The following is a 17,449-nucleotide window of genomic DNA, read 5'->3' on the forward strand; positions in this document are numbered from 1 at the left end:
ACTAGAGATATAAACACTACTCTGTTCAGACACGTCAGCTTAACCAACTTCTTTCATTTTATGAAGGAGGAAATAGGCTGAGAGAACGTGATTTTCCCAACATCAGAAAACGTTAATGGCAGAATCTGGACTAGACTAGGTCTCCTACCTCCTGGTCAAGGGTTCTTCCAATTCTGGTTTAAATAGGATCTAAAGAGGAAGAAATTCAATATACTTTTCAACTCTTGTTGAATAACAACCAGATGACCGAAGGGCAATTGCAACTTAAGATCAGTTCATTTCAGTTCAACAAACAAGCATTATGTCCCACTGGGGTCACAAAAAAGAAAATGGACACACTTCCTGCTTAGAGTCTATTAGAAAACTGGAATATACATATATATAGAGAGAGATAATACAAAGATAAATATGATACACTGCAGGGAGACAGGAGGTCAAAAGAGCAATCCAGGAAAGGGGCTCAAGTAAAGTTTAGAAGCGATCAGGGGAGATGTGGTATGTAGGTTGAACCTTGAAGGAATCAAAGAATTTTGAATGGCAGATGTGCATTCTAGGCATGGAGAATGCCTGTGCTAATGTGAGGAAAAAAGGAACAGTTGCACAGCTTTTGACATGGAAAGGTATAATGTAAGTAAGTCTTGGAAGGCAGGTTGGTACTGAATTACATACAAAAGGCCTGACTTCCATTCCAAAGAGTTTATATTTTATGATAAATCTTGAATTTTTTTTCAATAAACAAGGTGCCAACTTAGGTCTGTATATTAACAAAGTAATTGATGGATATTTAAAGGATGATTTTGGCACTTAGATAGCATAAGTGGTTAGGACTATGGATTTCAAATCAGGAAGATATGAATTAAAATATGACCATAGAGGCTTTTTTTTAACCCTTACTTTCTGGTATCTGAATGGATACCAAGTATCGGTTCCAAGGCAGAAGAACAGTAAAGGTTAGGCAATTATGGCTAAGTGACTTGCCCAGGGGCACATAGCTAGGAATTGTCTGAGGCAGATTTGAACCCAAGACCTCTCATTTCTACGCATGGCTCTCATTCCACTGGGCAATATGAGTATGAACAAGTTAGGGCAAGATAATTTGTAGAGGCAGAAGTGGAAAAGTTTGAAAACTAAACCAGTATGAAGTTTGTTGGAAGGGAATCCCCAAATCAGATTTAGAGTTGGAAGGGTCCTCAGTGATCATTGTATCTCATGCCTAGAGAGGCATGTTTTTCTGAAGTCACATAGGTTAGAGAGTGTGTATCATAGACAAGATAGACAAGATTCAAACTCAGTTCCTCAGACTCCAGAGAAGAGTCAAGGATTACTCCAAGATTCTGGATGTGGGTAACAAAGAATGATGGTAACATGAATAGAACAAGAAAGTTGGGAGGAAAGAAAACATAAGAAAAAAAGGAAGGAAGGAAGGAAGGAAGGAAGGAAGGAAGGAAGGAAGGAAGGAAGGAAGGAACGAAGGAAGGAAGGAAGAAAGGAAGGAAGGAAGGAAGGAAGGAAGAAAGAAAGAGAAAGAAAGAGAAAGAAAGAAATGAAGAAAGAAAGAGAAAAAGAAATGATGAAAGAAAGAGAAAGAGAGAGAAAGAAAACTAAAAAAAGAAAGTATATTAAGAAGTCTTGGTGTTTAAGGGAAAAAGATGAAGAGTTCAGTTTGGGCATGCTAAATTTGAGAATTTGGCAAAGGACACAGGAAGAGCTGCTCAGCAGGCTGTTAGAGGAGCTGAATTGGAACTCAGGGGAGAGACTCAGTTGGATACATGGATCTGGAAGTCTTATGTATGGAAGTGATACTTGAACCAGTGAGTCCAGTTGAAATTACCAAGGACTAAATGAATGTAAAAGGACTTATTAAGTACAAAGTTACTATACTAAGTCCTAGGCATAGAAATAGAATTGCCAGACAGTTCCCTACTCTCAAAAACTCACATTCTAAAAATGGGAGATGGGCTCAGTGGATAGCCAGGCCTAGAGACAGAAGGTCATGGGTTCAAATCTTGCCTGAGAAATTGTGACCCTGGCCAAGTCACTTAACCCCCATTGTCTAGCCCTTACTGCTCTTCTGCCTTAGAACCAATACACATATTGATTCTAAGATGGAAGGTAAGGGTTTAAAAAATAAATTAAAAAAAAAACATTCTACAGTGACAATGATTTCAGTGGTATCAACTTTTTCTGGGTCTTCAGTAGTTGTGGTTGTACACATGAGAGGAGGAAAAAAAGAATGTCTAAAACAAAATATTGGGGAGCCTGCATCCTCAGTTATGGAGACCACATATGGGGCCAAGAACTTTGTTAAAAATCTGATTGCATTAAATTCTTTTTGTTCTTTTTTTCTTCATGTGATAGTTTATTGTGTATTTTCCTTGTTATAATATTGGCTCCATTAAAGTGAGACTGTTTGTATGTCCAGAAAATCTGTATTGCCCCCACCACTCACCTTTAATTTTGTGTTCCCTATTTATTATGGGGAAGAGGAGAAAGGAAATAATGAGGACTAATGGGTTCCTTAAAAAGCCATGTTATACAAGATCTATATCCCTTGAAATCGCTGCTGCTGTCTCTTTTCCCCCAGTGCCTCAGTTTCAATACTTATTTTTCTTTTATGGCCAGATGATTTATCCCTTTATTTTATGATGCCTTCTGTAGGGAATTTTTATTAACTTTGGTGACATCTAATGGTGACAAAAGAGAAAAATAATTGCATTCTCTGTTTTCGCTGAACTCAGCCCGTTGCATTAGCAACATCATGAGTTTATTGCACGGAGAGCTGGGAATTTACAGTTTCTTCCATTGGCTTTTGCTGTGAAAACATCTTGCTTTAGAAGGAAGTGAAGCCGGCCAGATTCTTCTGTTTCTGTCCTTTGGCTGGACTCTTAACAGTGATGCAGTCATGTAAGTGTGTCAGCTTAATTAGCCCGCTGTGCCATTCTGAAGCTTCCATGGGTGCTATCTCCATCATTAGAATGTGAGCTCCTTGAGAGCAGGGCTAGCAACACTTTTCTATTTGTAGTACCAGTACTTAACACATAGTTACTTCCAAGATGTCTCTCAGTTAGATTGTAATCTCCGTGAGGGCAGAGATGGCCATTTTTGTATCCCTAGTCTGATACAGAACATAGTAGGTACTTAAAAAAAAAAACCCTTAGTTTCTGTATTAGAATTGATACTAGGTATCTGGTTCCAAGGCAGAAGGTGATGAAGGCTAGGCAATTGGATGTTCAGTGACTTGCCCAGAATCATACAGTTAGGAAGTATCTGAGGTCAGATTTGAATCCAGGACCTCTCATCTCCTGGTTTGGCTCTCTATCCACTGAGCTACCTAACTTCCTCCATACTTAATAGATGCTCTTGACTTAACTTGCTTTGCACAAGTAGTAAGCACTTAATAAATCCTTTCTCATTTAGAGACTGCTAAAGGCAAAGTACTCTTAGAACATGAGATGCTTGGGATAAAATAGAATGTTAGATTTAAAATGGGGCCTGAGAACAGAAAATGTTAGAGTTGAAAGGTGCCCTAGAGGGGAGCTAGGTGGATCAGTGGATTGAAAGCCAGGCCCAGATATGGGAAGTCCTGGGTTCAAATGTGGCCACAGACCTTTCCTAGCTGTGTGACCCTGGGCAGGTCACTTGATCCCCATTGCCTAGTCCTTACCACTCTTCTGCCTTGAAACCATACACCATATTGATTTGAAGCTGATAAGTAAGAATTTTAAAAAAAGAAAGAAAAGTAAAGAAATGTGCCATAGAGATCACCTAAACAAACCAAGTTATTTTATAAATAGGGAGACAGGGAGTTGATGCAAGCTACCCAAAGTCACACAGCTAGTGAATGTCAATATCAGCATTAAAGACTAAGCTTTCTGGTGTCAGGCCATCTCTCTCACATCCAAGAAGGTTCACTGACTTTTTCAGTCATTCATTTAGCCTGCAGACAACTTTCAGACTATCTGGGATTACCAAAAGAAACACTGGATGGATAATCAAAAAACCTGGCTCAGCAACTCACTACATATATATATATAAAACTGTGTGTCTGTGTGTGACCTTGAATACCCTCAATAAAAGTGCAGATCATAACCTTGCCTGGCTTATGGGGTTAGGAACAAATGGGAGAACTCAAGGGAAATGGGGCTTTTTATTTGGTCATTGCTTATTTTGTTTTATAAACCATAAAGCATCAGATTTAATGCTTCTTATGATCTTTTTCTTGAAGTTTCACTGATTGTCTTAGGCTGAAGTTCCAGCATAGCTAGTTCTGGTCTTCTAAATCACCTGGGAGGAGATGGGCCTCTTATTTAGTTTGGTTCAAATCAGCCAGTCCTTCAGTGGTCCTAATGATGAAGTAATGGCAACCACAAAAGCGCTCTCCTCAATTCTCTCATTCTGACCTCTTAGCAACCCAGTGGTGTAGGCAGGGCAATGCTTATCATCCCTATTTCTAGAGAGGAGGTTGCATGAAAAAGAGACAGAACTGATGAGGGAGTGAGGAATGGGGGTGCCTTTGATAACTGAGCCTCAGGAAACTGGAGGCTCTCTCTCATCAGGACACCTGGAAGGCAGGGAGGGACGATCACTTTTGGTTTGTATTTGTATCCCCACTATTTAGCAGAGTTTGGTGCACAGAAAATGATTAATTAATGCTCGATGACTTGTCAAAACGAATTCTGCAGGAATATTGCCTCTGCTTCTTGCCATTCATGTGACCTTGAACAAAGAACTCATGTTTTCATTAAAAATCTGTATGGTCTTTCCTGCAAGAAGTGAGAGATTCACGTTGCTAGATACGTATTCCAGACCACTTGAGTTTGTAAACATACACAAAAGGGAACACCAAGTATTAAACTCTCTTTTTTTCCATTTTAATGTATTTTGTATCTCTAGTGATTAGCACAGTGCTTAGCATAAAGTATATAAAAGGGCAGATAGGTGGCGCAGTGAATGGATTATCTGGCCCGAAGTTAGGTAGACATCTTCTTAAGTTCAAATCTGGCATCAGACATTTAGTATCTGGATCACCCTAGGCAAGTCATTTAGCCCAATTTGCCTCAATTTCCTTATTTGTTAAATGAGCTGAAGAAGAAAATGGCAAACCATTCCAGTATGTTTACCTGGAAACCCCCAAATGGGGTTATGAAGAGTCAGACACAACTGAAAAATGGCCCAATAACCACCAGAATTGCTTATTCTCTGATTGATTTTCTTTTATTTAACAAGTGTTTTTTTTCCCTGCCTCCCCCCTCACCTAACTTAAAAAAAAAGGAAAATAAACCCCTGAAAATAAATATGCATAGAATCTTCTTGTGGCAGTTTTTCATGGAGTTTTATCAAAATTGCTAGGACTAATTACTATGGTTCCCCTGCCTTTAGTCTCTCATCCCTGTAGTCCACTGCTGCCAGAGTAATTTTCCTTAATTGCAGATCTAACCATGTGACTCCCTTACTCATTTTGGCCCCTGTGGCTTCCTATTGCATCTAGAACAAAATAGAAACTCACTGTTTAGTTTTTAAAGCCTTCAACAACCTGGCCCCTATCTATTTTTACAGCTTCTTTAGACATTACTCCACTGCCTGTACTTTGGAATTTGCCAAACTGGCTTTCTCTGTGTTCCTCACACATGGCACTCCATCCCTCATCAAACTGCCATTGCACTGTCCATCCACTCTACCTAGAACATGGTCCTTCCTTTCCTTTGCCTCCCTGACTTTCTTTAAGATCTACTGGACATGGAGGGGGGGGGGGGTAAGCTGTGAGGCTCAGTGGATTGAGAACCAAGGCAGAGACAGGAGGTCCTGGATTCAAATATGGCCTCAGACACTTCCTATATGTGTGACCCTGGACAAGTCACTTAACCTCCATTGCCTAGCCCTTATTTCTGCATTGGAACCAACACACAGTATTAATTCTAAGATGGAAGGTAAGGGGTTAAAAAAAGATCTACTAGACAGAATGGCCAGGTAGCTCAGTGTATAGAGAGCCAGGTGCAGAGATGGGATGTTCTGGGTTCAAATCTGGTCTCAGACACTTCCTATATGTAGGACCCCAGGAAAATTACTTAACCCCCATTGCCTAGCCTTTGTCAGTCTTCTGCCTTGGAACCAATGCACAGTATTATATATTGGTAAGGTTTTTTTTTTTTTTTTTAAGGATTAGAAGATAAGGATTTCTTTAAAAATATCTAGCTGAAACTTCATCTTCAGTATGAAGCCTTTCATGATCCTTCCAATGGCTATGTCTACACTCTAAAAAAAACTCCAAAAAACTCCCTTGTATTTACTACTTTTTACTTATTTCTGTTTGTTCACTTTATATTATGCTTTGAATATTTATATAATTACTTATTTTTCCAGTTGGAATACAAGCTTCTTATAGACATAATTTCATTTATTTATTCTCTAGTTCCTGCCAATGTTTTTATCTTGTTTAGTTATTCAGTTGTGTCTGGCTCTTTAGGACTCTTTGGACCATAGCACACTGGCATTGTCCATGGGGGTCTTCTTGGCAAAGATACTTGAATGTTTTTCTATTTTCTTCTCCAGTAGATTATGGTAAACAGGGTTAAATGACTTGCCCAAGGTCACAAAGCTAATAAGTATTTGAGCTTGGATATGAACTCTATAGTCTTGCTGGTTCTGTGCCTAGCTCAGTCTCCACTGAACCATCTAGCTACCTTGCCTCACACATTACTATGCACTTAAAAATGCTTATTGAGTGATAATTACCCCCATATGATACAGTAGTAAAAATTAAAGATTAAAAACAAAAGACCTGGTTCATCTTTCAACTCAATTTACTGGATCACCTATGCGGGCTTGGGGAATATGTAGGATTCAGTGGAAAAAACTTGGGATTGGATGGCAGAAAGCTTCACCTCACCTCTTCACTTGGCCCAGGTACAAGGCCTAGTACTGACATTTCTGAATCCAGAGGTATAAGCATTTTGGTCCCTTTTCTCATATAATTCCAGATTTTTTTCAGAAATCTAATCTTTTTTTTTACAGATAAAGGAATAGAAACTTAGACAGGAACAAGTGACTTTACCAAGGTCACATGGATTAGCCATTATGGAATTATGATTTGAATCTATTTCTCCTGAATAAAAATCCATCCTGTCTTCTGGACTTACAGCCCAAGGCATGCTCAACTGTGGTTCAAAAACGAATTACCTCCTGTTGTCCTTCGAAAGGAATATAGCACCAAGAAACCTTTTCTCCAGTACGGATTATTCTAAATCTCAGTTTAGATCAGATTCAAGGAATTTGGGGACATGTGAGCCAGTCACCTCACATCCTCAGTCCAAAATCAGTTCTTTATATACATTTGACTTATGTAGAGCCCATAAATTAAAAAAAAAAAAGAAAAAGCCTGCCCCTCAAATTGCCTGGACAAGCAAATTTTGAACTACTCTGACATTTACTGAATTAAATATAATTGACCATTTTCATTTTTTCCCTAAGATGCTGACCAGTACAAATATGGTAAGAACCGTGTAGAAGCGGATGCCAAGAGGTTGCAGACCAAAGAAGAGGACTTACTAAGGAAGAAGGAAACTCTGCGTAACCGCCTGGCTCAGCTCCGAAAAGAAAGGAAGGATCTTAGAGCAGCTATTGAAGTGAATGCTGGTATGAAAAAACTACATTTGATTGGACCTAGAATGCTGTTTGAATTCCAGACCCCGCCATGTTTTATTTTCTCTTAGTCTAAACTCACCAAGGCTCTCTTCTCTTAAAGATGGCAGATGAGGGAGGTTGTGGAGGAACAGCGAGGTGGCTCAGTGAATAGAGATATTTTTTAACCCTTACATTCCATCTGAGAATCAATATTAAATATTAGTTCCAAAGTAGAGGGATGGTAAAGGTTCATCAATGTGGGTTAAGTGACTTCCCTAGGGTCAAACAGCTAGGAATTATCGGAAGCCAGATCTGAACTCCCAAAGATGTGTCTTCTTGACTCCATTCCTGGCACTCTATCCACTGCATCACCTAGCTGCCTAGAGATGTAATTAGAGATATAAATCTAGAGTTGGAAAGGATCCAGTTATCCTTCTGGAAAACTACACTCCACTAGAGTTTGAACACTAAAGGCCAAGAATTATGCAAGTAGAAAGGTGGCTGTAGATTTAATCTAGTCATTTTATGTAAGAGGAAACTTGGAGAGAGAGAAGGAGTGACCTTGTCTAAGATCAGATACTAAATTCCTGGCAGGCAAGGAAAGAGTTCAAACCTCTTCCTTCTTTCTTCTGGTCCACTGTCAAGCTCACCATATTCTAGAAAACAGGACTTTCTACCACAGATTTGAAAAGTGTGAAGGTGAAACATACTTAGTCATTGACTGCAACAGGGATTTTTAAAAATCTTCCTTTTGACCTGGTTTGGATGGTTGTTTTTCTTTTGATTTTGAAAACATTTTCCTGAGGGTAAAAGCTTACTGTTTTATTTGGGTTCTAGGGAGGAAGACCCAAGTTATTCTAGAAGATAAGCTGAAGAAATTGGAGGAGGAGTGTAAACAGAAGGAGACAGAACGAGTCAATCTGGAGCTGGAGCTCACAGAAGTCAAAGAAAGTCTCAAGAAGGCCTTGGCAGGGGGGATCACACTGGGTCTAGCCATTGAGCCAAAATCAGGAACCTCAAGCCCCCAGGTAAGCTCTCATCCCCCTTGCAGACAGCAGCTGCTGAGGTCATGGCTAGAGAACTGCCTTGTCAAGGACAATATTATTACCATTGTTTTATTATTAATATTAGTTACAATTCTATCCAATCATAGGTTTGAAGCTGGAAGTCATCTCAATCCTCCTCCTAATTTTATAGATGAATATCCTGAGGTTCAAATAGGTGGCATATCTTGCCCAGGGTTACACAGGTATTGAATGCCCAAAGCAGGATTTGAACTCAGATTTTCTGACTCCAAAAACCTCTTTACACTCTAGCATCCTGACTCTTTGTTTCAGGGAAATAATCTTTTTTCCCACTATGTGAATAACAAATAACAATCCTATAGCACTTTAAGTCTTATGATACTCTTTCCTTTCAAATTTTTGGAGATGTTAATGTGAACGTTATTATTTCTAAAATTATAGATGATTAAATTGATGTTCAGAGAGTTCAAGGGAGGCTAGGCTTAGATAACTAGTACTGGAGCTAGGTCTAGAAGCCAGATATTTTGATTCCAAGCCCTTTGTTCTTTCTGATAACTGTATTTCTCTTTGATTACATTCAAGCATCTTTCTTAATTTCATCTGAATTAATTAAATATCCACTTTGAGACAGACTGGAAAGGATGGGGTAGTAGGAATGGGTAGAGAGGATAAGCCATTATGTATAATGTAATGCCATGTACCATATGCCAAACCTTGATGGTTTTGTTTCTTGATTTTATGCATCAATGGTTGTTGTTTTTGTTTTTTAATGTTTATTCGTTTTGTTTGTTTTTTTCGACCTCTTTTGGAACTGGTCCTAGATTTAGATCTCAAATAAACCTGAGTTAGTAAAAGAAAATTTCAAGAGTAATTAACAAAAACAAAAACAAAAAATCATTCACTCAGAGTCAATTAGGTGGCTCAGGTCCAGAAATGGAAGGTCCTGGGTTCAAATTTGGCCTCAGACACTTCCTAACTGCGTGACCCTGGGCAAGACCCATTGCCTAGCCCTTACTGCTAATCTGCCTTAGGCCAGTATGCAGAATTGATTCCAAGACAGAAGATTAGGGTTTTTAAAAAATCAATCACCCTTCTCCATCCTAACCTGTGTGTACCTGGGGTATCTTCTAGTGGCCTTCCATGTTGGTTTTCCATATGTATCATTTAAAGAAAGGGATCTGTCATTCTTCTTGAGCTTCTCTTCTATCTCTTTTTCTTCTGACAGGCAACAAAAGTCAGGTTGTCCTTTTGAAGGATGACATTAAGATATAGATTTCATTAATTCTTTTTCCTTTTTGGATTTCCTATCCTTTTTTACTTTGGTTTTTGGTCTCTATCACTACTCTGGCTTCTGTAGCAATCTGCCCCTATGGACAAGGAATCTTCTGGAGAATAGCTGCAAATACAATTGTTGTAGAATTATCTGAACTCCCATAGGGTCCTTGTTGTCATAACAAAGTAGTTCTAGAGCATTAGAGACTCACATACCATCTTTTCCACTATTTGAGAAACTATAAAAGAGGGGGTGAAAGGAATATTAGTACTTCTCTTTCTCTTATCTTTTAATCTTGTAATTACTTTACTGTGGTACAATAATTAGCATGTTATCATGGATAAAACCAATGGATTTAGGTTCAGAAGATCTGGTTATGAATCCTAGCTGTGTTGCTTGTTATCTAACCATTTACAAATCAATTCAACACCCTATGCCTCAGTTTCCTCATTTGTACAATGAGGGTGTGGTCCCTTCTAGCTCTAGACCCATGATGGCGAACCCATGGAAAGGGTGCCAAAGATGGCACACAGAGACCTCTCTGTGGGCACACATGCCATTCACCCACCAGAGTTAGTTACTACTAGAAAGGCAGAGGAACTTAACTGGAACTGCTCCCCTCCCTTTCTCCACCACACCTGTCCAGCAGCCCATTGGAAACACTCCCTTCCTTGAGCAGAACTCTGGGGCCACTCCCTTCCTTTTTCCCACCCCAATCTGGGGTAAAGTGGGGGGAAGGAGAGGACTTGGTTTCTGAAAGAGGTAGGGCATGGCACCCAGTCTGGGGGTGGGGTGGCACATGGCATCCAGTGCCTAAAAGGTTCTAAAAAGTTCGCCATCACTGCTCTAGACCCTATGATCATATATTGGTCAACACCCTACATCATACACACAGATATCAACTTGCTGGCTTGCTCAGCTGAGATCTTTGCCTGGGAAATGTACAGAAGGAGGAAGGGGTTTGGGGGAGGATTCTTCTACCACCCAGAAACAAGAAACAACTGTAACTTTGATTAAATTTTGGCTGGTAGATGAAAATAAGCACATCCATGATGTCAGCGAGTTCTTGAGGAACTTAGAGCCACCTGGCTTAACAATGACTAGAGTGCTGTTCTGCCAAAGAACATTTTAACATGTCAGGCCCACATTTAAACAAATTAAAGATTCTCTTAGGAGCAATAAAAAAAAGAAATATTTGTAGAGTTTGAACCTCTGATTCTTAGGAAATTTCATTTGGAAAAACAAAATCATAAATACTTCCTACAGAGGGATTAGTTACTGGCTTTGGATAAGAAAGAGAGAATTAGTAAGAATTAGTCATGGCGGACTACAGCCTATAAGGATTTTTTTTTGCAATGACTTACTTTTAAGTATGTCACCCTCAAAATGACTTTGAGTATAGGTGGACATTTCTGTCAATTGCAAATAAACAGATATAAAATGATAAATCCATCCTTAGTAAATGCAAGGCCATGCAAGATAACTGAATTCCATAAGAGATGTTGAATATGGTACAATCAAAAGATCCCTAAACTGGGAGTAACCAGGACTTCGAATCCTGGATCTGCTGCATGCTGTCTAAGTTACCTTGGGCAAGTCACTTATTCTCTTTGGATTTCTGTTTACCTTTCTATAAAATAAGGATATTGAATGTTTTCTAAGGTACTCTAAAGTTTCTATGCTCTCTAATTCTAAATAAAATTCTTGTTAGGCATCATGTCCTTAGTCTCTTGCCTATATTAAGTTTCCTTTTAGTTTTACATATACATATATACATATACATATATATGTGTGTGTATATATATATATATATGTGTATATATATATATATATATATATATATATATATATACAATACTAATCTTGTGGAAAGATTAGGAAGTTCCTGGGTTGGAGAACTGCCTTCTCCTTTCCTCTTAAAGACAATCTGTGCATTTTTCCCTATCCTTTATCAATGAAGGAGAAAAGTATGAAAATCCAAAAGTATTCTATCAATAATATAACAGCATTGTTTAAGTTTTTCATTGTGCCGTAGTTTTGAACTGGGAATATCTTTAGAGAACATCTAGTCCAGCTCCTTCATTTTTATAGTGAAGAGATTGAGGCCACAAGAAGAAGTAATTTACCCAAGATCAGCCAGGTAGTAAAAGAAGTCAGGTTTCCAATTCATTTCTTTTGTCTCTAAACCCATTTCTCTTTCTATTGGTTCATGTTACCATTTTCTACTTTAAAACTTGTTCATAGAAAAATATAGCCCATTGGGAAACTATGCCTCATGTAGGATTTTCATTCTCTATGCTGTCAGTCTCCAATTTTTAGGCACAGAACTCTGGAAAACTCTCCCATCTCAAGTTGTGATACCAGCGACACTGAATGTTCCATGCCGGTGAACAGTGCGGCAGTTCTGAAGAGACATCCACAGACATCTGGCAACTCTCCTTGCCGGGGTCATGTCCTTAGGAAGGCAAAGGTGAGACATATGGCTTTATCAGAACCATCATAATTGACAAAAATAGACCCCACCATCACCCCAGAAAATCCGTAAGAAGTCATATGGGGTTTGGCCACAGTCTCCAGTCAAGATAGCTTAGGGACAATGCACATGAACAATGACATGGTCCTACAGTGTGAATAAAATATATTTCCTTTTATGTCTATTTTATGTGAAAATAATTATTAAAATAGCATGGTACTGTAGGAGGAAGAATGGGAATCAGGAAATTTGGGCTCTCAGATTGGCTCTTTCTCCAACTAGCTGAGTGGCTTTGGGCAGATAAGTTCCTCTCTCTGGTCTCAGTTGCCAAAACTATAAAACATTATTGCTTTACTAGGGGAGACTTTTTAACTCTACCATTTTTTCTTTTTTTTTCCTGAATATGATCAATTAATTTATTAGGTAGGCTAGCAGAAACCAGTCACTTGGGTCTTTGGATTAAGGCCTGATTTTCTTTTGTCAGCTTTAGGGTCTACCATTTTTTCTTTCATTTTTTTTTCTATTAACAAGCATTTATTTTCTCTTCTTACCTTCACCTTCCCCCCCCCCCATCAAGAAAAAAGAAAAATTATATCCTTGCAACAAATACATAGTCAAGAAAAGAAATTCCCACATTGGCCTTGTACAAAAATATGGGTTCCAGGCCATTGTTTCTCTATCAATTTATGTGTTTCATCATTGCTTTTCTGGAATCATGTTTAGTCATTTTATGATCAGAGTTCTTAAATCTTTCAAAGTTATTTGTTTAGTAAAGTTTAGGGGTAATTGCAGAAATTGTTCTCTTGATGATTTTCACTTTATCCTGCATCATTTCATCCAAGTCTTCTTAGGTTTCTCTGAAATGGAGGCTATACATTTTTATGCCATAATTTCATTAGTCGTTCCCCAGTTGATGGGCAGCTAGGTGGCACTGTGTATAGAGGACCAAGCCTTGAGTGAGGAAGACTCAGTTCTGTGAGTTCAAATCTATCCTTAGTCACTTACTGTCTGTGTGACCCATGGCAAGTCACTTAACACTATTTGCCTCAGTTTCATCATCTATAAAATGAGTAAGAGAAGGAAATGACAAGCACTCTAGTATCTTTGCTGAGAAAATTCCAAATGAGGTCATGAAGTGTTGGACACCACTGAAATGACTTAACGGAAACAACTGTTAATTTGTCAATACTTTATCTTCACAAAAATTACTCCTATAAATATTTTTGTATGTATGTATCCTTTTCTTCTTTTTTCAATTCTCTTTGGAAGTATAAGCTTAATAGTATTATTTCTGGGCCAAAGGGTACAGATAGCTTAGCGAGGTTTGGGGCATAATTCTAAATTGCTTTCCAGAATGACAAGTCTTATTAATAACTCCACCAACAGTGTATTAATAGACTTGTGTTCATCATTTTCTCTTTGTGTCAACATTTGTCATTTTTCTTTTTGGTCAACTTTGCCAATGTGATGGTACAAGGCAAAACTTCAGAATTGATTTAATTTGCGTTTTGCAAATTATTAATAATTTGGAGCATTCTTCATATGCATATTGATTGCTTAGATTTATTTTTTTGAGACATGCCTATTCACATCCTTTGACCATTTGTCAATGGGAAAATTGCTTTTATTCTTAGAAAATTCAATCACTTCCCAATTCCTTTTTAATCTTTAATTTTTGTTTTATTTGTGCAAAAACTTTATAAAATTCTATGTTATCAAAATCATCCAACATATCTTCTGTAATCCTTTCTGGCCTTTCTTTGGCCATGACCTCCCCAATTTATTGATCTGAAAGGTAATTTCTTCCTTTCTTCTCCACTTTGTGTATGACGTGATCTTTTATATCTAAAGCATATATCCATTTGGAACTTAGATGATATTAGGTATTGTTCTAAACCTAATTTCTGCCCAAGTGCTTTCCACAGGATACCTATTCAATTAGAAGTTGTACTTATTGACACCAGAGGTCTTTTCCATAAAAGAGACCTAATGCTAGAGTTGTGGTGTCTTCTCCTTTACCTCCACCACATTCTGATGGGATCTTTAGAAATTATTTTGGATCCTCTTCCCTTTTTCCTCTACCAGATCTCCCAAAGCAATCTCATTTACTCCTTCTAACATCAACTAACCAGATCTTGCATTTGTAGGTAGCTTTGTACATTTTTTCTTTTGGCCATTAGTGTCAAACTCAAATAGGAATGGATCTCTATGACTAGCACATTGACTTAGAAAACCACAAATCATTATTGTATTGTCTTTTTTATTTCTTTTGTAAACATTTGGCAATTACATTTTAATCTGATTTCAGTCTTATTTGTTGCAGATCAAGTAGGATACCTCTGGTTTTATGTACACTATTATAAATAAATGAATAATATGTTTGGTTTAGATAAATGATAACTTGTATCTTTAGAGTACTTCCTTGTTTCAATACTCCTTTCATGTTTGCAGTACTTGGGAAAGGGAGGCAAGAGACAGGAGGAATGTACTGTGTTGGATAGTGGAAAGAGTATTGACTCTTGAAATACAGGGTCTGGTTTCCCATCCCTCCTCTGACCTCTGTACCTGCATGATTTGGGGCAGGTCCCTTAATTTCTTTAAGGTTTAGATTTATCATCTATACAATGAAAGGCTGGCATATCTGAGTTTCCCTCCAGTTCTAAATCTGTCATCCTGTGATTATTATCCCCATTTCATAAATGAGAAAACTGATTTTCAAAGAGGTAAAGTGATATTTGTGAGGAAGAGGCAAAAGGCTAACTCTGTCATGCCAGAGACCTAAAAGACCCCTGCCATTCTAATGTAGATAAACATGTCTTTGTGCTTCTTCTTAATAATATAGTACCACATCTTGGGGGCGGGGGAGATCAGCTAGGTGGCTCAATGGATAGAGCGCTGGGCCTGGAGTCAGAAAGACTCATATTCCTGAATTCAAATCTAGCCTCTAACACTTATTAGCTGTATGGTCCATGGCAAGTCACTTAACCCTATTTGCTTCAGTTTCCTCATCTGTAAAATGAACTGAAGAAGGAAATGAAAACCACTCCAATATCTTTGCCAAGAAAACCCCAATTGAGGTCACAAAGAGTCAGACACAACTGAAAATGACTGAACCACATCTTAGGAAGAAAATGTGTTTTCACATTTAGTATTTTTTGCCTTAAATAGGTCTTTGGATTTCTATAGGAAAGGGAAGAAAATACCTAGAAAAAAGAGTCAAAGTAAATGAAGGGATACAGTCTATGCCCTATCTCCTCCAATCCCTCCCTGCCTTCCTTTCCTTTCATTTCTTTTTTCCTTTATGACTTGTGACTGTGGACAAAAACCATTCATGAATTTAATAGGAAGATTCATTAACTGTTTCAACTCTGTATGTGCATGTGTGTGTGTGTGAGAGAGAAAGAGAGAGAGAGAGAAGCAGGGGAGGAGAGAGAGAGAGATGGAGAGGTGGAGAAGGATTGAGATTTAGTTTCTGTAACTTGCTCAAACTAGAAGTGTAATGGCCACTGATTGGCATGAGGATTTTGACCTACTACAATTATGATCTGAGCTAGTTTGCCCCCTCTTTATGCTGCCTGGTAATGCCCCATTCTTGGAAGCTTATCATATTAGTTCTGGACTTAGAGTGGATAATCAATCAGCTCAGACTACTATATCTCAGATCTCCTGAATTCAAGCAACCCACAAGCCTCAGCCTTTACTATAGCTGGGATCTCAGGCCTAGAGAATAGTAGAATTCTTACAGGGATGGCTACTAATTGTTATAACAGCTTTTTCTTGTAATAAAGAAAAAAATCTGGAATAAGAAAGAAAACATTAAGGAAAGGAAATGGGAAAGGAAAGGAAAAGGATAAAAAAAACCCAACTCCCAATTCAACCATTTCCAGTTGATGTCAAAACAAATAGTACAGGATGATAGTCATTGAAAACATACTTGCCCATGTAAACTATGATACGTATGATTACATTAGTGATGAAATCAGATTAATTTAAAAATATTCCAATGAATGCCAGCCTTAGAGTTTTTGCATTACTATCCTTATTAAACTCTCTAATCGATGTCATTATTTTTACTGTAGAACAAACTTAATTCACATGACAGCCATCGGGACCCATTTTGAATTGGCTGACTCTATGTATTTTCTTAAACAATGGAGTTGTTATTGGATAGAAATATGGGTGTTAACCACTGGCAAAATTCCTAGATCCTAATGTATTTCCTTGGAAAGTTCTCTGATCATTTTAGATATAAACAACCTCTGGAACATCTGGTATTAATAGTGCCCTTTGGCTCTTCCCTCTAGATTGTGTGTATTGTTAGACTTTAAGGACTCCAGGACCCATGTTTTTACTTCCAACTGTCCTGCCCAGAACACCTTACCTAGTTTAATTTGTGACTCCTCAAACATTTAACAAGGCATAGAGAGATAGATAGATAGATAGATAGATAGATAGATAGATAGATAGACAGACAGACAGATGGATGGATAGAAGGATAGATGGATGGATAGAAGGATAGATGGATGGATAGAAGGATAGATAGATAGATGGATAGAAGGATAGATAGATAGATAGATAGATAGATAGAGACATAGAGACATAGAGACATAGAGACATAGATAGAGACATAGATAGAGATATACACAGTAGATTGTGTCATTTGTCTGGGATAGATGTTTAGAATTAGACTATGCTATGATATAATATGAATTGTTGCTAGCAAACGAGAAATATTAACATGGTATTCCTTTGGAATTGGGTTCTTTGCCAAGACTATTTCTAACTCGAAGAACTATAGAAATGGATGTCTTCAATCCATTAAAGACTGACTTCAGGCACCAATGGAACCAGACTCTTCCGAAGGTTTCCATGTCCTTGGTCACTGTTCACACTATACCTATGAAGTTATCATATTCTTATTTGTGCAAATGTTAGGTTGTAAGTAAGTTCCTTGAAAAGAGGGATCGTTGTTTTTCATATTTGTAACAACCACACATAATAGTGTCTTAAATATAGTGTATACATATTGAATCAGTGAAATTCAAATCATAATCCTGT

At 38.0% G+C, this 17,449-nt stretch overlaps 1 protein-coding gene and 1 long non-coding RNA gene across 6 annotated transcripts in view; one reads left to right on the top strand and one right to left on the bottom strand.

The window, feature by feature from the left end:
- LOC103103597 (uncharacterized) overlaps positions 1–10,125 on the bottom strand; it is a 43,531-nt gene extending 33,406 nt beyond the window's left edge. Inside the window, exon 1 of the long non-coding RNA XR_001623066.2 lies at positions 9,761–10,125. This is a non-coding gene — a long non-coding RNA (uncharacterized LOC103103597). The remainder of the gene's footprint in view (positions 1–9,760) is intronic.
- The window catches only part of AFAP1 (actin filament associated protein 1), a 231,405-nt gene that overhangs the window by 203,773 nt on the left and 10,183 nt on the right, over positions 1–17,449 (top strand). For all 5 annotated transcript variants that reach the window (XM_007496781.3, XM_001364753.4, XM_056802392.1 and 2 more), the window contains 3 exons: positions 7,468–7,632; positions 8,458–8,648; positions 12,224–12,388. In XM_007496781.3, the coding sequence (XP_007496843.1) occupies positions 7,468–7,632; positions 8,458–8,648; positions 12,224–12,388 (521 nt within the window). The remainder of the gene's footprint in view (positions 1–7,467; positions 7,633–8,457; positions 8,649–12,223; positions 12,389–17,449) is intronic.

This window comes from Monodelphis domestica, chromosome 6 (genome assembly GCF_027887165.1).
Source record: "Monodelphis domestica isolate mMonDom1 chromosome 6, mMonDom1.pri, whole genome shotgun sequence".
Lineage (NCBI taxonomy): Eukaryota > Metazoa > Chordata > Mammalia > Didelphimorphia > Didelphidae > Monodelphis > Monodelphis domestica.